This window comes from Chelonia mydas, chromosome 7, assembly GCF_015237465.2.
Source record: "Chelonia mydas isolate rCheMyd1 chromosome 7, rCheMyd1.pri.v2, whole genome shotgun sequence".
In the NCBI taxonomy this organism is placed as follows: Eukaryota; Metazoa; Chordata; order Testudines; family Cheloniidae; genus Chelonia; species Chelonia mydas.
The window spans coordinates 45,069,168-45,094,145 of record NC_057853.1 but is presented as its reverse complement, the minus strand read 5'-3'; the positions used below and the strand labels follow the sequence as shown (position 1 = coordinate 45,094,145).

The 24,978-nt window shown below is 44.5% G+C and overlaps 1 protein-coding gene across 14 annotated transcripts in view; it reads left to right on the top strand.

The window, feature by feature from the left end:
• Positions 1-24,978, top strand: part of DCAF1 (DDB1 and CUL4 associated factor 1) — a 114,864-nt gene that overhangs the window by 27,314 nt on the left and 62,572 nt on the right. For 13 of the 14 annotated variants that reach the window (XM_043550368.1, XM_043550367.1, XM_043550365.1 and 10 more), the window contains exons 4-10: positions 1,898-1,971; positions 3,136-3,249; positions 14,215-14,352; positions 15,473-15,976; positions 18,546-18,647; positions 20,025-20,183; positions 24,717-24,896. In XM_043550368.1, coding sequence (XP_043406303.1) covers positions 1,898-1,971; positions 3,136-3,249; positions 14,215-14,352; positions 15,473-15,976; positions 18,546-18,647; positions 20,025-20,183; positions 24,717-24,896 — 1,271 coding nt within the window. The remainder of the gene's footprint in view (positions 1-1,897; positions 1,972-3,135; positions 3,250-14,214; positions 14,353-15,472; positions 15,977-18,545; positions 18,648-20,024; positions 20,184-24,716; positions 24,897-24,978) is intronic. The other variant, XM_043550369.1, reaches the window with a different exon arrangement.

The following is a 24,978-nucleotide window of genomic DNA, read 5'->3' as shown; positions in this document are numbered from 1 at the left end:
GTTCTCCAGATTTCCAATTTGGAAGAGGTTAGAGCAGGGGTTGACAACCTGCGGCACACGTGCCGATTTTTACTAGCACGCTGCTGCCAGCTGGGTCCTGGCTGCCGGCCCCGCTCAGCCTGCTGCTAGCCTGGGTGAATGGAACCCCAGGCCGGCAGCGGGCTGAGCGGGGCCAGTGGCCAGGAGCTTACGGATGGAACCCCAGACCGTCAGCAGGCTGAGCTGCTCAGCCCATTGCTGGTCTGGGGTTCTGGCCACTGGCCCCTTGCCAGCTGGGGTCCCGGCCCGCAGCCCTGCTCGGCCTGCTATCGGCCTCGGTGAACGGAACCCCCCAGCTGGCAGCGGGCTGAGTGGGGCTGGCGGCTGGGACCCCAGCTGACAGGAGCCAGCGGAACTCCACGCTGGCAGCGGGTGAGCCGCTGCCGGTCCGGGGTTCTGTCCGCCACCCAGCTCAGCCCGCTGATGGTCTGGGGCTCCAGCCGCTGGCCCCTTACCAGCCAGGGTCCCGGTCATTGGCCCCACTCAGCCTGCTGCTGGCCTGGCATACCAGCCGCCGGCCCCGCGCACCTCACTGCTGGTCTGGGGTTCCAGCCACCTGGCCCCCTGCCAGCCCAGGTCAGGGCCTCTGGCCCTGCTCAGCCCTTCTGCTGGCTTGGGGTATAGGCAGCCAGCCCAGGGTTCTGCTCCTGGCCTGGGCCCAGCACTCTGAAGCCCTTATAAAAAATTACACTACAGTTAACTGAAAAACTTGAAAACTTGAAAACTTTGTATATTACAGTAATCGTTAAAACATGTATAATGTTAATAAATACATAGGTTTGATGAAACAAAGTAGTTGTACTTATGTGCCTGTGCTTAATTTGTGTTTTCAATGATTTATCTTCTAAAAAAATCTCACCTGTCTTGCACCCCCGGTTAAGAACCATGGCACTAAACTGATAAGATCTGCATTTTAATTTAATTTTAAATGAAGCTGCTTAAACATTTTAAAAACCTTGTTTACTTTACATACAACAATAGTTTAGTTATATAATATAGACATAGAGAGAGAGACCTTCTAAAAACATTAAAATGTATTACCGGCACACTAAACCTTAAATTAGAGTGAATAAATGAAAACTCAGTACACCACTTCTGAAAGGTTGCTGACCCCTGGGTCAGAGATTGCAGTCTGAATCTCATGCACCCTCTAATGGCTGGACATAGAACAGGTTTCAGAGTAGCAGCCGTGTTAGTCTGTATTCGCAGAAAGAAAAGGAGTACTTGTGGCACCTTAGAGACTAACAAATTTATTTGAGCATAAGCTTTCGTGAGCTACAGCTCACTTCATCGGATGCATTCAGTAACGAGAGTGATCACTTAAGGTGAGCTATTAAGCAGGAGAGCGGGGGGGGGACGGGATCTTTTGTAGCGATAATCTCGTTACAGCGTGTATGGTAACATCCATTGTTTCATGTTCTCTATGTATATAAATCTCCCCGCTGTATTTTCCACTGAATGCATCCGATGAAGTGACCTGTAGCTCACGAAAGCTTATGCTCAAATAAATTTGTTAGTCTCTAAGGTGCCATAAGTACTCCTTTTCTTTTTGCGAATGCAGACTAACACGGATGCTACTTTGAAACCTATGATTTCTCATGTAAGTCGTCTTTTGTGTAAGATTGATCCTGCTAATTGGGGTGTCCGACAGCCAGTTTTGCTGTGGCATGACCTAGTTTTATACTTCAGTATTGGCCATGAAGCCTAGAGCTTGTTAAACGACAAGCCATTTAGAGCTGTCAAGTTTACCAAGTGACTGTCTCCTTTCTTTGCTCTTCCATTCTTTTTTGGTTGTAATATTTTGTTTAGCTAAGGAGGTTTGAATGATTAGCTCAGCCCCTTCTTTGTGCCTTGCCAGGTCGAGCAGATCCAGAGTGTATGCTGGGCCATCTGCTGAGAATACTTTTCAAGAACGACGACTTCATGAATGCGGTAGGTTTTCTATTTGCATTTATCCTAAGAATTATAATTGTCATCATTTGCCACTTCCCTGTTACCTGTAATGGTTTGTCTTTATCTGCCATGGGCTGGTTAGCCTGAGTGCTTGTGTTTTTTGTTTTTAGTCCAGTCCATGTTGGAGTTTTTCTACTGTTAGGAATATTTCTTCCAAATGCTGGTTTTAAAACGGGATTAAAGGTGGCTTGCCTCCCTCTGTTAAAGTGGAGGGAAGGACGTTTTCTAAATGTAGATCATCATGCGCATACTATGTAATATAAAAAACAAAAATGGAGTCAAGCCTGGTCCAGATTCGCCACGTAAATTGTTAAAACAGTCTCTAATACTAGTAATACAGCTACGCCTGTGGATGCTTTTACATGCTGGACTGGTTGCGGGAGCTGGGGAAGAAAATGAGTTCTAGGGGACTGAGCAGAGGGCTAGGAGTTACTGGCTCTTTTCCTGCACTGCTAACACTTTGTACTTAGAACACCTTTTATTTAATATTTAAATTGCAGTAGCACCCAGAGGCCTGAATTGGTATTGGCCCTCTAAAAACTCATATTAAGACATGGACCCTGCCCCAAATTGCTTGCATATCACTTGTCAGACTTTAAAGGGTCAGTAAAAAGGCATACAAGCAACTAAGAAAAACTCTTGTGCATTGAATTTTCTAAACAAAGTAAATGCCAGTTATTTCCCTCTGCCTCAAGCCATCATTGATTAACTGGTTTCGTATAGGCATTGTAGCCTTACAGATTAGTCCAGAGTGGCAGTATAGAAGAGAGAACTTTATTTGGCTGAGAAAAAAATAAATTGTGCTGTCCTTCCACTTCTTTTCTGATACATCAGAGAGGAAGAGTCACCAGGCAGTTGGCTATGCTCTCTCTGAAGCTATGTCTACACTATAGATTATGTTGCCATCACTTACGTTGCTCAGGGATGTAAATAAACCACACAGTGCAGCTGCAGTGCTGTATATGTAGGCAAGCCCTAAAGTGTAGGTCAAGGATTTACACACTGACAATGGCTACTGGTATCTTCCCCTTTGCTCCCATGTTTTGTAAAGCTAGGGGAGTCACTAATGATTTCACTGTGCTGCACTGTTTTGAGTAGGAGTTGAATTTCAGGCCACTCCTATTCCTGATATTCTTCCCCCAGCTGGTGAATGCTTACGTGATGACAAGCAGGGAACCCCCATTAAATACTGCTGCCTGCCGACTCCTTCTGGACATCATGCCAGGACTGGAAACTGCTGTTGTCTTTCAGGAAAAGGTACCATGTATAGCAATACTGGTTATATATGCTTGGTGTATTCAACGTTCTAGGAGCTCCCATGCTCGTTTTGGATAAATCTGTACAAATGGAAGTTTAAAATGCAGTTTCTTGGACACAATCTCTACTCAATTTTATTAATGTTTAATTTTAAAAGGGCACTTTAATAGTTGTAGTGTTGTTAAGCTAAATTAATCAAACCCTCAGGCACTTCTAGGCTGCTAATGTGTGTTGAAGGCCAACTTGCATACTCCTACATCAGAGGAACAGGAACCAAAAAGTCGTCTGTTTTGATAAATCTTGCAGCCATAATATTCTGGATATAAATTCAATAGACATTAACACAATGCAGCAGAGTGCTAGCAATCAGCTTGTTAAGACTCTCTAGATTTTGTAATCTCATTCCTTGAAATGCAAACATTATAGTGGGGCAGTAGCACCACTACAGTTAAGGTAGTGACAAGTTTACTGGTCTAAACTTTAAATCCACATGCTTACCCAGACTGTCTTGAAAATTGCTGTGCCTCCTTGGGGATCCCCTTGTGACTGAGTGCCTGAGGTGGACCACATTGAGAACGGTGCCCACAGAGCAAACTGCAAGAAATAGGGCAGACAGTCCCCTCAAACTGGTGATTTATTCTATAATTAGATTCACCAAATCAGTAACAAAGAACTTCTGTATCACCATACTGATAGGCACCAACTCCGTGGGTGCTCCAGCCCTGGAGCACTCTGGCAGCCAGCTCCTCCCGCCTCCCCCCAGTGCCTCCCACCCACCGGCAGTTCTGCTGATCAGCTCCTCCCTCTCCATCCCAGTGCCTCCCCCGGCGTGCAGGAGGCACTGGGGGGAGGGGGAGGAGTGGGGACAGGGTGTGCTCAGGGGAGGGCTGGAACTGGGCAGGAAGAAGCAGTGAGGGGTGGTGTGGGAAGAGATGGTGCGGGGGTGGGGGCTTGGGGGAAGACGTGGAGTGGGGGCAGAGCCTGGGGCAGAGTAGGGGTGGGAAGAGGCTGGGCCTGGGTGGGGGTTTGGGGGAAGGGGTGGAGTTGGGGGCAGGGCCTGGGCCAGAGCAGTGGTTGAGCACCCCTGAAGCAAGGAGGAAGCCAGCGCCTGTGACCACACTGGTCAACAAGAAGTCAGAAATGATCCTCTTTAGGCATTCCAGCTCCAGGCTCCCATCCACACAACTAAGTCTGATATAGTGAGAGGTTATTGAAAACCCATTTCACCATATATGAGGTTCTTACTGATCCCAAAGGATCAGACACTTACCCCAGATCAATATATATCTCAGATCTTACACAAATATTATGCTGTCAGCCAATCCTTAGTAAACTGTCTCAAGATTTAATAATAAAAGAAGAGAGTTATAAATGGTTAATGGATCATATTCACACAAATGATTGCAAAGTCCTTCTATCAGGTTTGTAGCAGTGATGGAATAGACTGCAGGCTTGTGAAGTGTCTCTGGTAACTTCCAAAAGGTTGAAAGGTCTTCGGTCCATAGTTCAAGATGCTTCTTTTAGTTGTAAATCCACAGTCCAGAGAATTAGAGCAGGAAAGAGGCAAATTAGGGGTGTCAAGGGTCTTTTATTTACTTAAATTTACTGTCCCAAACAAAGCCCACACAGTCCCTGAATGTGGAAAGTTACTGGACCAGGATGGTGTCCAGGGTCACATGAGCATATTACATGCCCTTAATGTTTTGCTGAATCACACGGGGTGGCGGTTGGCATCTGAGGCATCCTCTGGAAGAGCTATCTGGACAGGATGAGTTTCTTCAATGGCCCATTGAGAGAGTGGAGTGTCCTTGGTAGGCCATCAACACAAAACTGTCCAGCCCTAATATAAATTCTCTCTGGGGGGTGTCACCCAGGAGTACAACACATATTTAAGATGTAAGCACATAGCCAATATTCATAACTTCAGGTACAGAAATGATACATGGATATAAACAAGATAATCATACTTAGCAATTATGGCACCTTAGAGACTAACCAGTTTATTTGAGCATGAGCTTTCGTGAGCTACAGCTCACTTCATCGGATGCATAGCATATCGTGGAAACTGCAGAAGACATTATATACACACAGAGACCATGAAACAAAACTTCCTCCCACCTCACTCCCCCGCTGGCAACAGCTTATCTAAAGTGATCCTCAAGTAGAGCCATTTCCAGCACAAATCCAGGTTTTCTCACCCTTCCCCCCCCCCCCCCCCCCACACACACACACATACAAATTCACTCTCCTGCTGACAACAGCCCATCCCCCTTTGAAACCCCTCTTTATAATGCGCATGATAATCAAGGTGGGTCACCTCCAGCACTAATCCAGGTTTTCTCACCCCCCCCCCCCCACACACCCCCCCCTTTTCCAAAAACCACACACACAAACTCATTCTCCTGCTGGCAACAGCTCATCTTACAATGTGCACAGCAATAATCCAAGTTTAACCAGAGCGTCTTGGGGGGGGGTTTGCAGGAAAAAAAACAAGGGGAGACAGGCTACCTTGCATAATGACTTAGCCACTCCCAGTCTCTATTCAAGCCCAAATTAATAGTATCCAATTTGCAAATGAATTCCAATTCAGCAGTTTCTCGCTGGAGTCTGGATTTGAAGTTTTTTTGCTTTAAGATAGCGACCCTCATGTCTGTGATTGCGTGACCAGAGAGATTGAAGTGTTCTCCGACTGGTTTATGAATGTTATAATTCTTGACATCTGATTTGTGTCCATTTATTCTTTTACGTAGAGACTGTCCAGTTTGACCAATGTACATGGCAGAGGGGCATTGCTGGCACATGATGGCATATATCACATTGGTGGATGTGCAGGTGAACGAGCCTCTGATAGTGTGGCTGATGTTGTTAGGCCCTGTGATGGTGTCCCCTGAATAGATATGTGGGCACAGTTGGCAACGGGCTTTGTTGCAAGGATAGGTTCCTGGGCTAGTGGTTCTGTTGTGTGGTATGTGGTTGTTGGTGAGTATTCAGCTTCAGGTTGGGGGGCTGTCTGTAGGCAAGGACTGGCCTTTCTCCCAAGATTTGTGAGAGTGTTGGGTCATCCTTCAGGATAGGTTGTAGATCCTTAATAATGCGTTGGAGGGGTTTTAGTTGGGGGCTGAAGGTGACGGCTAGTGGCGTTCTGTTATTTTCTTTGTTAGGCCTGTCCTGTAGTAGGTGACTTCTGGGAACTCTTCTGGCTCTATCAATCTGTTTCTTCACTTCCGCAGGTGGGTATTGTAGTTGTAAGAATGCTTGATAGAGATCTTTTAGGTGTTTGTCTCTGTCTGAGGGGTTGGAGCAAATGCGGTTGTATCGCAGAGCTTGGCTGTAGACGATGGATCGTGTGGTGTGGTCAGGGTGAAAGCTGGAGGCATGTAGGTAGGAATAGCGGTCAGTAGGTTTCCGGTATAGGGTGGTGTTGATGTGACCATCGTTTATTAGCACTGTAGTGTCCAGGAAGTGGATCTCTTGTGTGGACTGGACCAGGCTGAGGTTGATGGTGGGATGGAAATTGTTGAAATCATGGTGGAATTCCTCAAGGGCTTCTTTTCCATGGGTCCAGATGATGAAGATGTCATCAATATAGCGCAAGTAAAGTAGGGGCGTTAGGGGACGAGAGCTGAGGAAGCGTTGTTCTAAATCAGCCATAAAAATGTTGGCATACTGTGGGGCCATGCGGGTACCCATAGCAGTGCCGCTGATCTGAAGGTATACATTGTCCCCAAATGTAAAATAGTTATGGGTAAGGACAAAGTCACAAAGTTCAGCCACCAGGTTAGCCGTGACATTATCGGGGATAGTGTTCTTGATGGCTTGTAGTCCATCTTTGTGTGGAATGTTGGTGTAGAGGGCTTCTACATCCATAGTGGCCAGGATGGTGTTATCAGGAAGATCACCAATGGATTGTAGTTTCCTCAGGAAGTCAGTGGTGTCTCGAAGGTAGCTGGGAGTGCTGGTAGCGTAGGGCCTGAGGAGTGAGTCTACATAGCTGGACAATCCTGCTGTCAGGGTGCCAATGCCTGAGATGATGGGGCGCCCAGGATTTCCAGGTTTATGGATCTTGGGTAGTAGATAGAATATCCCAGGTCGGGGTTCCAGGGGTGTGTCTGTGCGGATTTGATCTTGTGCTTTTTCAGGAAGTTTCTTGAGCAAATGCTGTAGATGCTTTTGGTAACTCTCAGTGGGATCAGAGGGTAATGGCTTGTAGAAAGTGGTGTTGGAGAGCTGCCGAGCAGCCTCTTGTTCATATTCCGACCTATTCATGATGACAACAGCACCTCCTTTGTCAGCCTTTTTGATTATGATGTCAGAGTTGTTTCTGAGGCTGTGGATGGCATTGTGTTCTGCACGGCTGAGGTTATGGGGCAAGTGATGCTGCTTTTCCACAATTTCAGCCAGTGCACGTCGGCGGAAGCACTCTATGTAGAAGTCCAGAGACTGGGAGTGGCTAAGTCATTATGCAAGGTAGCCTGTCTCCCCTTGTTTTTTTTTCCTGCAAAACCCCCCCCAAGACGCTCTGGTTAAACTTGGATTATTGCTGTGCACATTGTAAGATGAGCTGTTGCCAGCAGGAGAATGAGTTTGTGTGTGTGGTTTTTGGAAAAGGGGGGGGTGTGTGGCGGGGGGGTGAGAAAACCTGGATTAGTGCTGGAGGTGACCCACCTTGATTATCATGCGCATTATAAAGAGGGGTTTCAAAGGGGGATGGGCTGTTGTCAGCAGGAGAGTGAATTTGTATGTGTGTGTGTGGGGGGGGGTGGGGGGGAAGGGTGAGAAAACCTGGATTTGTGCTGGAAATGGCTCTACTTGAGGATCACTTTAGATAAGCTGTTGCCAGCGGGGGAGTGAGGTGGGAGGAAGTTTTGTTTCATGGTCTCTGTGTGTATATAATGTCTTCTGCAGTTTCCACGATATGCTATGCATCCGATGAAGTGAGCTGTAGCTCACGAAAGCTCATGCTCAAATAAACTGGTTAGTCTCTAAGGTGCCACAAGTACTCCTTTTCTTTTTACGAATACAGACTAACACGGCTGTTACTCTGAAACCTATACTTAGCAATTGTAACTTTTCCATTATCACCTTATATGACATACTTTGTACAAGATTTGTTGCAATTGTGTAACAGTGGTAGCAACAGTGATACAAATGGTACTCCTGGAGGAATTCTGCACTACTGCGTGTGCACAGAATTCATGTCCCCTGCAGATTTCTTTGCTTCCCCTAAGAAAAACGACTTTCTGACAGCGAAGAAAAGGGAAGCTGCAAGAGCAGTCACACACCACTCCTTAGCTGTGCAGGTACATTGTTTCAGGCATCCGGAGCAGCCGGCGGAGAGGTAAATCACTGCGTGGCTGGAGACGCCCAAGCCAGTGGCTCCTACCCTGGGCCCGGATCAGCTGCTAATCGTGGCTGGGCTGGAGGCAGGAGAGGACAGGACTTCTTCCCCTGCAAGGAGTGGCTGGTCCTGTGTCAGACCCACCCCCAGAAACCTCCCACAGCTGCAGGAAGCTCAACATTCTCCCCTGCTTCCTGCCCCCATGGCTCCTCAGCTGCGGGAGGGAGGGGTCCCTGTACGGGGAGCTGCTCCCCCATTCGCCCAACCCCTGTGCATACCCAGACACCCCTGCCAAGCCTCACCCCGTACACCCGGAACCCCCATAGCCCTCCATACCTGAACCCCACCCCATTGAACTTCAACCCCTGTATCTGGAGCCCCCTGCACCCAGACCTCCAGACCACCACCCCTCACCCAGACCACCCCCCACTGAGCTTCCTGCACTCAAACCCCCACTCTGACGAGCCCCCACGTCCAGGCTCCCATGCCACTGACATCCAGTTAGCTGCTGAGCCCCCCAGACCTCTCCGCTGAGCCCCAACCACTTTCACCTAGCAGCCCCTGCAGAGTCCCATTGCCCCTGCATCTGAACCACCCCAAGGAGCCACACCTAGACACCCCACTGAGCTGCCTGCACCCAGATTGTCTCATACAGAATCCTCTCACCCCACACCAGCCCCTCCACACTTGAATCCTGCCTGGTTGAGCCTGCCTGCCCCACAGCTGGTGCAGAGGGGCAGGGCGCCAGGGTGTTTCTGGGGCAGCCCAGGCCTTGTGCTGTGTCAGAGTCAGATACAGCCTTACCACTGAGTCCGTGTCCCTGGGATGGGGAGGCCGCAGGGTGATCTCCAACCTTCGTGCACTGCCACGCTGGAGCCTCTGCATTTATTTATTGACAAATAAAACTTGCAGAATTTTAAAATATTGTGTGCAGAATTTTTACTTTTTTGGTGCAGAATGCTCTCAGGAGTAAAATGAAAACGAGGAATCCAGTGGCACCTTAAAGACTAAAGTGCACTGGACTCCTTGTTGTTTTTGTGGATACAGACTAACATGGCTATCCCCTGATACTTGACAGGAGTAGAATGGTCATCTTTCTTACACATAGCATCACACCCCTTGTTATTTATATTTGAGATTGTTTGAGCAACGGGCTCCTGACACACAGCCCCCTTAAAAAAAAAAATTGAATGACACCAATATTTTATGGGTTTGTAACATACTTTTGCACACACTTGGGGCTCAAACTATCACTGATCCTCCTCAAGCTGATATTACTCATTTAGACTTGAACTTAGCTAGTGTCTGGCATCCCCTGCCCTTTTTGAGAAGCAACGTTTTAAAAGTTCTTTAGGATAAAATTTGGATCTACAATGAAACCAATTTGCTGAGCCAGAGAGAGTTCTGCGCACACGTGCTGCAAGACTGGGGCTCTGTTGCAAGGAAGAATGTTGCAGGCAACTTGACGTTGGAGTAAAGCCTTTTCTACACTTAAAAGGATTTGTAGGTATAGCAGTACGAGTAGAGCTATGCCAGAAACCCCTTCATCCCGCTGCCACTGGAGAGACAGTTTATATGCCAGTGAAAAATTCAGTTTAAGTCAGTTGCCTGAATGGAATAAGGACTCTCTTGTTGGTATAATTGCAACTTTACTAGGACTTCGCTGGGATAGCTATGTCAGTTTAGGGGTGTGATTTTCCCCCTCCTCCTCAGCTGACACAACTATGTCTATGTCTACAGTTAAACAGCTACAGCAGCATAGCTGCAGTGCTGCATCTGCGCTGCTGAAGTACTTCAGTGTAGCCACTCATTACAGTGACAGGAGGAGGTCGTCCGTCGTCGTAGTTAATCCACCTCCCTGAGAGGCGGAAGCTAGGTCAATGGAAGAATTATTCCATTGACCTAGCACTGTCTACATCGGGGGTTAGGTCAGCTTAATTACGTTGCTTGTGAGTGTCGATTGTCATATACATGAGTGATGAAGATGGGCGTACTTAAATTTTTTAGTGTAGACTTGGCCTATGCCAGTAAATTTTACAGTGTAGACCAGGTCTACACTTAAAACACTGCATTGGAGCAGCTGCACTAATGCAGCTTTGCCTCTGCAGTGCTTAAGTGAAGATGCTCCTGTACCGATGAGAGAGCTTCTCTTGTTGGTGTAGCTAAACCACCTCCTTGAGAGGCCGCAGCTATGTTGGCAGGAGAAGTTCTCCTGTTGCCATAGCTCTGTCTGCACAGAGGGTTAGGTTGGTATAACTATGTCTCTTAATGGTGTGGATTTTTCACGCCGTTGAGCGACATGATTACATTGATATAGGTCTGTGGTGTAGACCTGGCCTTAGTGATCTGCTCAAGGTGCCGTGCTGTAGCCGTTGAACCTGAGCAGCACCCATGTACTGTGAGTTTGAGTCTTGCCATATACAGCTTATTGAGGCCTTGTCTACACTTAAAAATTATGTCGACCTAGCTACCTTGCTTGTAAAAAATTTAGTGCCCTGAGCGCTGTAGTTAGGTTGCCCTACCCCACCCCCGGTGTAGACATGGCTAGGTTGGTAGAAGAATTCTTTTGTCAATCTAGATACTGGTTCTTGGAGAGATGGATTAACTCCATGACAGAAAAAAAAAAAACCCTTCTGTTGATGTAGGAAGTGTCTATGCTATGGCGCTGTAGCAGCTGTAGTGTAGACCTACCCTGAGAATATGTTCTGAGAATGATTTACTCTCTGAATTTGCTTCTGCAGGGGCTCCTGAAAGTTTTGCCCTTACAGCAGTCTATAAACTACAATTAACATATAAAAATGTTACTCCACTCCAGAAGACAGATTTTTTTAGATCTTTTTCACTTCTTTTAAAATGGAAATTTTGCTGCTACCACCACACCATTTTAATGCTGTGTCACATTAGGATCCAGGATAGGGCTGGTGGTGTAAGTTGGGGTCTTTTGGTTAAAAGGTTTCTTACATGCAGGCCTAACCCCTCTCCCTTCAAATAAAATGTTGATTTTAATATTCAGATTGTTCTAAAATCCATATGCATAGCGAAACTGTCTTGAAAATTGATATTCCACAATAAGGGTTGCGATAGAATTTGGAAGAAGGGGAGGAGAGAACCCATTGATGAATTAGTCAGTTCACTCCTCAGAGCTATTGTGTAAGGCTGTAATACTCTTCATGGGTGTGGTGATTCATTTGAGAACATCCCATTGAGATGAATGAGCCATTTCATGCTTCTGCACTGCTTTTGTGCTGCACTATTTACTGCAGAGGGTTCAGAGCCCTCTGGCTTTCTTCACCCTTTTCTTCTCCCTGTGTTTCTGGTGGAGCTTTGACTAATAAGGAAGTTTAATTTCTTGGTTGTGCAGAAATGTTGTCCTTTTCAAAAGCCAGCTGACAAGGCAGAGAGCTTTGCCACACACATGCTATAGTTTGTCTGCTAACAATGTCACATATAGTGTACAGACTTGTTTTTTACTTAAGAATAAAATCATTAAGATGTTTGAGTCCTATGAGAAACAAGTATTACAGGAGTCAGTACTCTGATAGTTTCTAGTTTACATATTGATGTACAAAATAATTTAAAGGTTTTTTTGTCAATATATTGAAAATGCCCAGAAGATTATGCCTGCATAATCTGAGGGTTGTAGTCTCACGTGTATCGGGTCACAATTTTTAAAAAGAATACTCCCACATACATGCAGCGGTGTGGGCTGGAGGAATGAACAAAAAATTGGGGGGAGTAATAAATAATAAATATTCAGAATATTCTGGATTGCTTGGTAAACTGGGTGTAAGCAAGGAATATACATTTTAATATGGCTAAATGTAAATGTATACATCTAGGAACAAAGAATGCAGGCCCTACTTACAGGATTGAGGACTCTATCCTGGGAAGCAGTGGCTAAAAAAGACTTGAGAGTTGTGGTGGATAATTAGCTGAATATTAGCTCACAGTGTGATACTGTGAACAAAAGAACTAATGTGATCCTGGGCCACATGAACAGCGGAATCTTAAATAGAAGTAGAGAGGTTATTTGACCTTTGTATTTGGCACTGGTGTGACCACTGCTGGAACCCTGTGTCCAGTTCTGTGCCCACAATTCAGAGAGAATGTAAATAAATTGTAGAGGGTTCAGAGATGAGCTGCAAGAATGATTAAATGATTAGAAACATGCCTTATAGTGATACTCACAGCTCAATCGCAGAGTAGCAGCCGTGTTAGTCTGTAATCGCAAAAAGAAAAGGAGTACTTGTGGCACCTTAGAGACTAACAAATTTATTTGAGCATAAGCTTTCGTGAGCTACAGCTCATTCATCCGATGCAAATTTTGAACGTTGTGCTTTTTTCAATACAAGGCTTGTTTTAATAACTTATAATTTCTTCATAAGTAAGGTTCTATTTTTTATCTGAATTTTTACAAAGGTATGAAACCCTTCAGTAAATTTGTTAATTTTTTTGATAATATTTTTCAATCATACAGATTTTTTTTGTAAACTACACTGCATTTCATTCTTTGTATGGTGGTTACTTTTTCCCATTATTTAATAGTTTTGTTTGTTCCTGGAATAATATGGCCCTCTAGTGGTCAAAGTATTTCACATTTCATGGATTTTAAAGATTAATTTAAATGCTCTTAAAACATTATTGAAGAAGAAAATATGAAAGAACTAAAGTTGGCAACATGTGTATATGAGTAATTCACTAAAATAAAAACTAGACAACATTTTAAAAATCTGTTCTACTCAAATCTTGAGAGGTAAACTCAGGGTTCTGATTTCTTTGCAGTAATACATGATCTTCCAGATGCCTAATTATTATTACTCTATTATTTGTATTGTAGTGGCTAGGGTAGGGATTCCAATTATGGATCAGAGCCCCATAGTAGTCAGTGCTAATGAAACTGTGTGTTCTGCTTTGGGGTCAGTGATATTGATTGTTTCAAAAGAAAAGCAGGATCTTGTGCTGTTACTTTTCACTTTTTAATTCTGTCTAGATTGGCTCTTATCTGTTGATATTTTATGCAAACAGAAGTAGGGTGGCATTCTTACTAAAAAAAAAAAAAATAGCTTCTCTTTCTTGGTGAAATGATCTGTATACTTCCACAGGTCGTTGTTGCACCAAACCATTCTGGATTTAGGGCCAGATTAAGGAATCCCTTATTTTCATGGGTGAGCAATTGCTTTCATGAGTAGTTCTGTTGGCTCCAAAGGGATTACTTATGTGAATAAGGGGGTTCACAATCTGGCCATAAAGAATAATAAAATGTCTTGTTGAAGCAAAGCACGTTTGGCCAGATCCTGCATCATTATACTAGTGTAAATCCAAAGCAACTCCTCTGAGATCAGTGGAATTACTTCAGGTTTATGCTGGTGTAACTGCGAAGAGAATTAGGCCAGATAGTCAGTGTTAACCTACTGAGTGCTGGTACTTTTTTGGGCAATAAGCCAAATGAACACTTAAGTGAATTCTGCATGCATAGAAATCCTGACCCAAAGCATGTAATGTAAATTGTTGGTGTGTAACATGAATAATGGGAAGTAAGGAGAACTGTGCCTCAACACAGTTTGGGTGGGGGGAGGAAGGAAGGGAGGAAAATTGAGTGTCTGAATGGCTTTTTTGTTTCACTTTAGGAAGGCATAGTTGAAAATCTATTTAAGTGGGCCCGAGAGGCGGATCAGCCATTGAGGACGTATGCAACTGGGTTGCTAGGAGGTGCTATGGAAAACCAAGATATTGCTGCCAACTACAGGGATGAGAACTCGCAACTGGTAATGTCCACATGAGATGCTTTCCTTTTCGGGAGGGGGCGCGTGAAATTATAAAACCTTTTTTGTTTGCCTGGGGCTGCTGACATTTATGAAAGAGTGCATAAAATAGTATTTCATAAATGTCAGCAGCCCCAGGCTCTAATAGAAAAACTGCAGGAGTAAATGCCTTTTGGTTCATTCACCTTCTCCCCAAAGGTATATTTTTGGATGGTATGTTTTCTGACCCAATTTCTTGTGTTCTGTGGGTGGCATTTTGAAAAGTGCCTATGGGAGCTAAGAACACAAGTACCATTGACTGTCAATGGGAGTTGTGCTCCTAGCTCCCTTAAGTGCTTTTGAATATTCCACTCAAAGTCCATAGCTATCACATGTCAAAGCTCACATATGGGACACATGCTGTAAAATGAAAGGCAGAACAACAAAGAAAAAACTTAAGGTGAAATAACATTTATTTTTTTATATGAAGCCTTTTATCACTTTAGTTTTGTGATGCCTCATGTAAGTTGTGAACACATAAGTGGCATAAATTTAGATCCATATGGGACAGGTGAAATTAGCTCTCAAATGAATATGATACATCAATGTATGAGTGGGATTAAAGTTCATTCTTGCACAACTGAGGTGAAATTGGGGCTTGTGAGTTTTGTAGAACTTCAGTCAAGTTTGATATAATTACTGCTGCAGAGGTAGTGTGCACTTGCCACAGGCTAAGAGGGTAGAGGAAGTGCGCAGGGGACACACAGGATCTTCTAGCCTATGTATTCTGGCTATAGCATTTCTGCTGTTGATTACAACTCCCAGGCCACCTCTTCGTCAGTCATAAGGATGTTGGGTACTGTTGGCCTTATTCATACAGGAAGCCATTATGGCTAAAAGTACCTTCCCTTTTGCTTGATTAGAATTCCTTAGGTTTAAATATTGGAGGCAGATTATTTCTGTCCCAAATGCAGACCACAGCATGCATGATACCTTATGCTAAAGAGCCGGATGTATGGTAAGAGTGAGAAGACTTACAAATCTGGTAGCTTTTTTTGGCCAGTCTTTGGAGCAGGCTAGATGCACTATTTGGTTGCTACATGAAGTCAGTGGATGCATTCTGACTTGTTTCTTTGCATGATAGGTAGCTTTGGTTCTTCGACGGCTACGTGAGCTACAGGGTAATGAAATGACCATGAAACAGGAAAACAAGCGTCCCAGTCCTCGGAAACTGCCTTCGGAACCTCTGTTGCCTCTGGATGAAGAGGCTGTGGATATGGACTATGGGGAGATGGCAGTAGATGGGGAACAGGAGGAAGTTGCTGGGGAAATGGACATCTCTTTTCATCTTGATTCAAGCCACAAGACCAGCAGTCGAGTGAACTCTGCCACAAAACTTGAGGACATGGGACTAAGGAAAAGCAAATCAGGGAAACAGCATGAAAGAGACAGCTTCCGGAAGGCCAAACAAAAACTGGGCTTCTCTTCTTCAGAGCCAGAGCGCATGTTTGTTGAATTATCCAACAGCAGCTGGTCAGAAATGTCCCCTTGGGTAATTGGCACCAACTATACCCTTTACCCATTGACTCCTGCCATAGAGCAGAGACTAATTCTGCAGTACTTGACCCCCTTAGGAGAATACCAAGAGGTGAGTATATAGGGAGAGGAGGAAGCGGACTGAGTTTTAATTCTTTTGATGAGACTTTGTATGCTTTAGGTTTGGCAAGATTTGCTTTTAATCAATAACTGTTGGTGAAAGTTGATTTCTGTTGACACACTGAAATCGACTAAAACAAAGCAATCGGTGACACTCAGCACGCCTGTAGGGATCAGCTGTCATGGGCCCTGTGAGCGAGTAGGTCTGTGACAGCAGAGGGTTTCCTGTGCTGCCTCAGCAGTGGTGACACCTGATTTTGGGAGTCACAAGATACAGGGAGGGGCTGTGGTCCTGGTAGGACAGAGCAGAGATCCCTGGCTAGGACTGCAAGGAGGAGGAAGATGAGCCCTTGGCCGCTGCTGAATGGCTCCTGTGGCATTGGAGGGTGCCAGCTGCAGTCCTGCTGTCACAGACCCACTCTCTCACTCAGGAGTTGGGAGTGAAGGGGATCTCTGTTTTGCCCTGCCAGAACCGCAGCCTTCCCCACAGAGAGTGGCCCTGTGACTATGCAGGGTATCCTTTGCAGCTCAGTGGTCGCTGCTTAGCTCCCTCACTCCTGTGTAGTGGACTGCAGAGGGCAATCTGAATGGATTGCAGGACCAGGGACATCTGATCTCTGCAGGCACAAGGTGCAAGGGAGGCTGTGGTCTCCTGGTCCAGAGGAGCAGAGGCCTCTGGTCAGGACTGCAAGGAAGTGGATGAGCCGCCGGCAGTTCCAGCCTGGGGCAGCTTCCACGCTTCTGGCTGGTGTGTGAGTGAGTGGAGTCCAGTGACATCCAGTCCCTGCAGGCGCAAGGTGTGGGGAAAACTGCGATCCTGGCCTGGCAGAACAGAGACCCCTGGCCAGTACTGCGAGGAGGAATCATCATTGTCCCTGGCCATAGAGGATGCTACTCCACTTCAGAATGGCTTTATTCCTGGACAGGTGCCATTCAGCTGTGCGGTGTCCACCCCTGCAGATGGGGACTCATTGTTGTCCTCATGGCCCTGGCCAGGGGTCTTTGCTGTATCCCATCAGGACCCGAGCCTTCCCCGTGCCTGCAGGGATCCAGTGTCACCAGTCCTGTGGCCATCAAGGGATCCCACTTCAGCTCTGCTGTCACGGCCCCACTTACTCATCAGTGAAGAGTGTGGGAGCTGTCCCCGGGCAGGAACTGTTCAGCAGTAGGATGGCCTCCCCCAGGTTGGGGGCTCATTGTCTTCCTCAGTCCTGCCTGTGGATCTCTGTTCCACCAGGCCTGGATGACTGCAGCCACACCCTGAGCCCTGGTGTCTTGGGCCCCTCAGTCGCACAGTTAGCTCCTGCAGCCCCACTGTCAGCACAGCCCTAACATGAACTCCAACCCTATGCCTCACAACTGTAAAAATAAAAATAGTTAAAAATAGAAAATAAAATAAAGTAAAAACGAATAAAAATAATTATCAAAATTAGGACAAAAAAATAATCAAATTCTGCCAACCCTATGTAAAGATCTGAGTGCCATTGTTCCATTTCAGGATGTGTCCTGAATGTGGCAGAGGTCACTATAGAACCCTAAAATGTAAATTATTTTCAGACTAATTGTTCACTTAAAATATGAGACATAAATGGTTAAGGTGAAACTAAGCGGCAGTCCTGGCTAATGGTTATAGAGTACCAGGTCACTGGGAATCAGACTCCTGGATTCTGTTTCTTTTTCTTAACTCTTACTGATTTGTTGTGTGAGACGGGGCAAGTTTCGTAGGGAAATTGTGTATGTTTCAAGATATCTGTAAAATGAAGATTAACACTTTACATTTGTAATGTGCTTTGAGAGGAAAGATGCCATATATGTGTGAAGTGTTAAAGCCAGTGCAAAGCTGAAAAATGGAGCTGTTTGCTTTGTTACATATCTGGACACACATAGTAGGGGTCAGATCAGTTTCACCAAGGAGCCCTGGTTTAGCACAGGTCTGCTGAGAGGCTGTACCTTTGCTTAGAAAATTTCCCTTGATTAACATGGTGTGAGATGCGATCCAGCAACTCAAAATTGCTTTGTGGCATACCTTACATGTGCTTATGCACTCTTTGCTTCTGAGAGAACCAAAGAAACTGTGGGACTGTCATAATAATCCCCATGCATTGCTGCATGGCACGGAGTCTGTCAGCAATAATAAGATATAAAATTCTGAGTTAATACTCAAAAGCTGTTGCACATAGAATTTTATATGAAGGGTTTTTGGTTTTGTTGCCCTGCTCTCCTGTTTTTTGTTCGGTTGTTGGGTAGTTGTCTTTGCACAGATTGAAAATGGAATCTATTGCCAGGGTGTTCCCTGTGTGGACATGTCATATTCTTACTGAAGGAGTGTCTTAAGATTTCCATGTGGCCGCTGTCATGCACCTTGCTGCAGTCAGCAGGTGTATTACAAGAGATCTGTTAACCTTTATTGCTTCCTGTGGATGGAGATGGGTACCTTTGACCTCTCATAACAGGTATCCTCTAATAGGGGAAAATTGGGGTTTGGGAAAAGAGTAAAAAATAAAACAGACGTTTTAAATGCTATGAAACATTGAGCAAGTCTCAATTCTCACTGTTCTCAGCTGCTCCCTATCTTCATGCAACTTGGATCAAGAGAACTGATGATGTTCTACATTGACCTGAAACGGACCAACGATGTGCTGCTCACCTTTGAAGCTCTAAAGGTAAATTACTCTCATGGTGCAAAGAAGTTGTGTGTTGAATTGTGGTGCATTGAACCAGCTAGTTGCTCTGCAGGCTCAAGGGCTTCCGAGGTGAATGCTCTTCTCCTTCAGTAGATGGCACCTGTATGTCCTGCAGGCTGGCCTGGGATTGGAAATGGAATCAGTTTGAATCAGATGCTTCCTCACTCTGCAAGGACAAAGCAAGCAACAAGTCGGAGAGACCACTTCCCATTTGTCACATGAAATAAGTGGGGATTGATTTCTAGTGGCGAGAGCAAGTGAATAAATGTCCATTGCAGGTTCTAATCCTGGCACTACTGCTAATTGGCTGTGTAATCTTGAACAAATCTCTGAAGTGCAGTTAGGTTAAGATTCCCTATGTGTAAAATGGGGATTCTTTCCAGCCTTTATAAAGTTCTTTGAGTGTTAAGATTCCTTTCCCTCTGAAGAGACCAGAGGGACTGCATTGGGAGAGAACGGCTTCAAAGGCTAGAGCAGTTAATAGGGATATATGCTTCTAAAGTAGGGCAGATTACCACTATACAGAAAAAAATCTGCATGGGGCAAAGTCCCAAAATGTGCTCTTATGCTGCTACAATGACACCCTGGACAGTCCCCCTAACTGTCTGGGGAAGGATTTCATTGTGGGGGGAGCTTATATCTGCTTCCCCGCCACTACTTGCCTATGTTCTCTGCAGAGAAGAGGGGGCATAAAATCCTCTTTCCTCAGAAGCTCTGATGTTTGCTGCTGTTCTGAGATTGCATTACTGGGCTGCTCTATTGAGTCTGAAAGACATCACTGAAGGGTAGTGGCATAAACACCTCCTGGTTAGAAGCTCCTATGTTACATCATTGGACTAATGATGTCCTAAGTAACTTTTTATTTTACTTTATGTGTAGGTATTATGGTGGAGAAGTAGTTACTCCACCGTTAAGGTTGTGTTACAGAGTTCAGTTTTAGCAAGAGCTTTCAACCTTCATTTTGTAAAAAAATCTTTAATTAAATGGCAGAACCTAGTGTATATATATAAACTGAGTATTTACATTTTTCATGGTGGTTTGATGAAAAATAAATTGATACAGAGAGATTACTAAAAGTTATTTTTTAAAAAAAACCCAAAACACACCCCTTTTGGCAATTTTCACTGTATTGTCTCACTTTTCTTTGTATCCCTTTCGCAAGAAATCTTAAACACTCTGGGTGCTCTGTCTTTCGTCCATGTTGTTTTTCCATATATGCTGGGGAGAATAGGAATTAGGAAACCAAATTTCTTTGCTACCTCCTTATACAAGTAGCAGGGCAGAATCTTTCTCAAGTATTGCCGAGCACTGAGAGAAGTATGGGGAATCCCACGCTAACTTGCTTTCTTTTCTTAGCATTTGGCATCGTTGCTGCTCCACAACAAGTTTGCTACGGAGTTTGTTGCTCATGGAGGAGTGCAGAAGCTGCTAGAGATTCCTCGTCCTTCCATGGCAGCTACAGGGGTCTCCATGTGCTTATATTATCTATCCTACAACCAGGATGCCATGGAGAGGGTAAGAGACATTCCCTTACTAGTGTTGTGATGATTTGCACGGTATCGAGAAGCTCTGTGTCACAGTCGGTTCGAACAGTGAATGAACAGTTCAATGGTAGAGCTGAAGAGCCAGCTACTGTTTTGAGGTCATGGCCTGTATAGAGAAGGAGTGAAGTGAAGGAATATGTACAGTACCACTGAGAGAGTGTTTGACTGACTATGTTTATCCATGGGGGTGTGCAACTCCTTCCAGGGGGTGTAATGGGGGGAATCACAGTACATAAAATCACAGGAAAATTCACCAACTCCCCTCCCCAATTTTGTAATCTGTGTTATGTAGAAGGTCATATGATCATACTGCTCCCTTCTGGCCTTTCAAATCTATGAATTCGTGGCTACTGATTTGCTGGGATTGCTTTTCCACATAAAATCCAAGCTTGGGGCTCCTCTATTGCACTCCAAAACAAGCAGTGAGGCCACCCACACTTCAGTGTATAGTTCACCTGCAACAATGGTTCACTGTTAATCTGGGAGGGTTTATCTAGTAGGATCCTACAGGGATTAGTCCTGGGTCTGGTACTAATCAGTATTTTAATTAATGACTTGGATAACAGAGTGGAGCGAATGTTTATAAAATGTGCCGATGACACCATGCTGGGAGGGGTTGCAAGCACTTGGGAGGATGGGATTAGAATTCAAAATGTGACAAATTGGAGAATTGGTCTGAAATCAACAAGAAGAAATTCAGTAAAGACAACTGCCAAATACTATGCTTAGGAAGGAAAAATCAAGTACACGAGTACAAAATGGTTGTAGGCTATGTAGTATGGCTGAAAAGTATCTGAGGGTTATAGTGGATAACAAATTGAATATGAGTCAGCAATGTGATACAGTTGCAAAAAAGGCTAATATCATTCTGGGGTGTATTAAAAAGAGTGTTTCATTTAAGATAATGGAGGTAATTGTCCCTCTCTGCTTGGCATTGGTGAGGTCTCAGCTGAATTACTTTGTCCAGTTCCAGGCACCGCACTTTATGAAAGATGTAGATGAATTGGAGAGAGTCCAGAGGAGAGCAACAAAAATGATCAAAGGTTTAGAGACCCAGACCTGTAAGGAAAGGTTTAAAAAAAAAACTGGGCATGTTTAATCTTGAGAAAAGAAGACTTGAGGGGTGGGGGGAACGGACACTTAATAAGTCTTCAAATTTATTAAAGGCTGTAATAAAGAGGACAGTGATCAACTGTTCTCCATGACCACTGAAGGTAGGACAAGAATTAATTAGCTTAATCTGCAATCAGGGAGAGTTAAGTTAGATATTAGGGAAAACTTTCTAACTCTAATGATATTAAGCTCTGGAATAGGCTTTAAGAGAGGTTGTGGAATCCCCATCAATGGAGGTTTTTAAGAACAGGTTGGACGCTTGTCAAGGATGGTCTAGGTTTTCTTGCTTCTGCCACAGCGCAGTGGAATGGACTTGGGACCTCTTGTGTCCCTTCCAGCCCTGCATTTCTCTGATTCTGTGAAAGCATGGACAGCAGCATGGCCTTTGTTATGCAGGAGGTGATCATAATGGTCCCTCCGGGCCTTCAGATCTATGAAGCTATGAACAGAGTAGCTAAGGAGAGTTATTTCCCTACCTGAATGTTTGTCTTGTATCTATCACTAGGAAGTTTGTCCTTGTCTCCTCCTGTCAAGTTGTTAGCAGATTCTCATAATTTCCCTCCAGTTTTTGTCTGTTTTTAGTTTGCTTTAAATAGTATGTTATAGAATGGCCGCTACAAATGCAGTTTTGTGAAATGATTGGTTTCTTCTTAAAATGAGACAGACTGGATATAATTCTCTCAGAATACAGTAACTAGTTGTTCGGAGTTGCCCAGAGAGGTCACTGCACAGTAACTGAAGCTGTTCACACTGTCGCTCCTGGAAGGAACAAGGAGCCTTGCTATTGTTTCTTCTACGATACTCTGTTGTGCTAAGTACCAAATTGTGGTACTGGAGTGCTGGTCTCGAAAGGGTGTATGGTTAAGAGACTTGACCATAGATCATATCCTTCATTTAACACTCTGATTGTGGCTACCATCTTTGAGCCCCTTTAGACAGGTTTTGGTAGTACCCTGCATTTAGCCCCACAGGTGTACCACACTTTCAAAGTGACATTAGGCTACATGTTTCAGAGTAACAGCCGTGTTAGTCTGTATTCACAAAAAGAAAAGGAGTATTTGTGGCACCTTAGAGACTAACCAATTTATTTGAGCGTAAGCTTTTGTGAGCTACAGCTCACTTCATCGGATGCATACTGTGGAAAGTACAGAAGATCTTTTTATACACACAAACCATGAAAAAATGCGTGTTTACCACTACAAAAGGTTTTCTCTCCCCCCACCCCACTCTCCTGCTGGTAATAGCTTATCTAAAGTGATCACTCTCCTTACAATGTGTATGATAATCAAGGTGGGCCATTTCCAGCACAAATCCAGGTCCGTCCCCCCCCCCCCCCCCACTCTCCTGTTGGCAATAGCTTATCTAAAGTGATCACTCTCCTTATAATGTGTATGATAATCAAGGTGGGCCATTTCCAGCACAAATCCAGGGTTTAACAAGAACGTCTGAGGGGGGGTGGGGGTAGGAAAAAACAAGGGAAAATAGGTTACCTTGCATAATGACTTAGCCACTCCCAGTCTCTCTTCAAGCCTAAGTTAATTGTATCCAGTTTGCAAATGAATTCCAATTCAACAGTCTCTTGCTGGAGTCTGGTTTTGAAGTTTTTCTGTTGTAATATCGCAACTTTCACGTCTGTAATCGCGTGACCAGAGAGATTGAAGTGTTCTCCGACTGGTTTATGAATGTTATAATTCTTGACATCTGATTTGTGTCCATTCATGTGACAGCAATGCCCCTCTGCCATGTACATTGGTCAAACTGGACAGTCTCTATGTAAAAGAATAAATGGACACAAATCAGATGTCAAGAATTATAACATTCATAAACCAGTCGGAGAACACTTCAATCTCTCTGGTCACGCAATTACAGATGTGAAAGTTGCGATATTACAATAGAAAAACTTCAGAACCAGACTCCAGCGAGAGACTGTTGAATTGGAATTCATTTGCAAACTGGATACAATTAGCTTAGGCTTGAATAGAGACTGGGAGTGGCTAAGTCATTATGCAAGGTAACCTATTTCCCCTTGTTTTTTCCTACCCCCTCCACCCCCCCAGACGTTCCTGTTAAACCCTGGATTTGTGCTGGAAATGGCCCACCTTGATTATCATACACATTGTAAGGAGAGTGATCACTTTAGATAAGCTATTACCAGCAGGAGAGTGGGGTGGGGGGAGAGAAAACCTTTTGTAGTGGTAAACACGCATTTTTTCATGGTTTGTGTGTATAAAAAGATCTTCTGTACTTTCCACAGTATGCATCCGATGAAGTGAGCTGTAGCTCACGAAAGCTTATGCTCAAATAAATTGGTTAGTCTCTAAGGTGCCACAAATACTGCTTTTCTATTAGGCTACATGTGGTTCCTGGCCTTATCAGTGTAACTTCTTACATTCAACTAGGGACAGTAGCAACTAAACTAGTAGTTAACATAAGAAACTACACTTCTGCCTATTAAATTCCTTCGTGTCTGGCTGTTCCCGAATTTCTGTTTATTTCTTTTCTGTTTGATGCCAACTTCAGTAAACAAGTAGTGTACAGATTTGTGGTTATCCTGCATGATAAGCAGTTAACCTGGAGCTAAAGAGGGATTTCTGCTAGTATAGCATGGTGAACACCATTATTCAAAAGTGGTGGCAGTTACCCAAAATCTCTGGATAATTGGCAGCCAGCACATCAGTATCATCTGATGTGCTAGCCAGGTCCTTCAGCTGTCTGGCAGGGAGCAAAGGGGAGTGGTTCCAGAAAACAGAGCAGGGGATAAAAAACTAGTTAGCTAGCTTGATCTAACTAGAGCACTTCTAGTTACTGGCACTTAGGATCCTCTTGTATCTGTACACCCCTACCCCCCTCATACGGAGAACCTGTTCGATAGGCTTTTCCAATGATCCAAATCCCACTTTTCTGAAGCTCCTGGTTTATATTCAGATGTAAACTCTGCAGGTCAAAGAACTCTTATATTTGTCTAAGCTGCCTCTCCTGTGCTTGATAAATATAAATAATAATCTGAAACAAGGTCATGTTGTCTGACCTTAGCAGGGCTAATGGGCTTTTGGATTTTTTTTAAAAAGTATGGTATATGACTAAAGATTACAGGTTAATAAAACAGCTTGTTAAAAATCCCACTTCCTATCCAGAGAGGTGGGACCATGGTGCAGTCAGCCACTGTGGGCTAAAAGGGGCAAAGTCTTTTGAGCCATGCATATGTTTTCGAGTCGTGTCCTTCGTTCTGGGATTCAGGGGTTGTGATCATTGCTGCTCAGGATAAAAGCAACTGTATTTAGTAATTACTTCACTTCTTATGTAGCCAGTGGTGAATGTCTGAGTGTAAGCATGCACTCAATATGTCTGTCCCCAGGATGGGAGGGTTGTCATTACATCTTTTGCTTTATAGGTGTGCATGCATCCCCATAACGTGCTGTCGGATGTTGTGAACTACACCCTGTGGTTGATGGAATGTTCCCATGCCTCGGGCTGCTGCCATGCTACCATGTTCTTCTCCATTTGCTTCTCCTTCCGTGCTGTCCTGGAGCTCTTCGACAGGCATGATGGCCTCCGTCGCTTAGTGAACTTGGTAACAATTACAGTCTCCTTTTATGTTTCAAGACATCACTTTAGCATCAAGTTTTAGAGCTCTGACCTTTATAGCTGTAAAG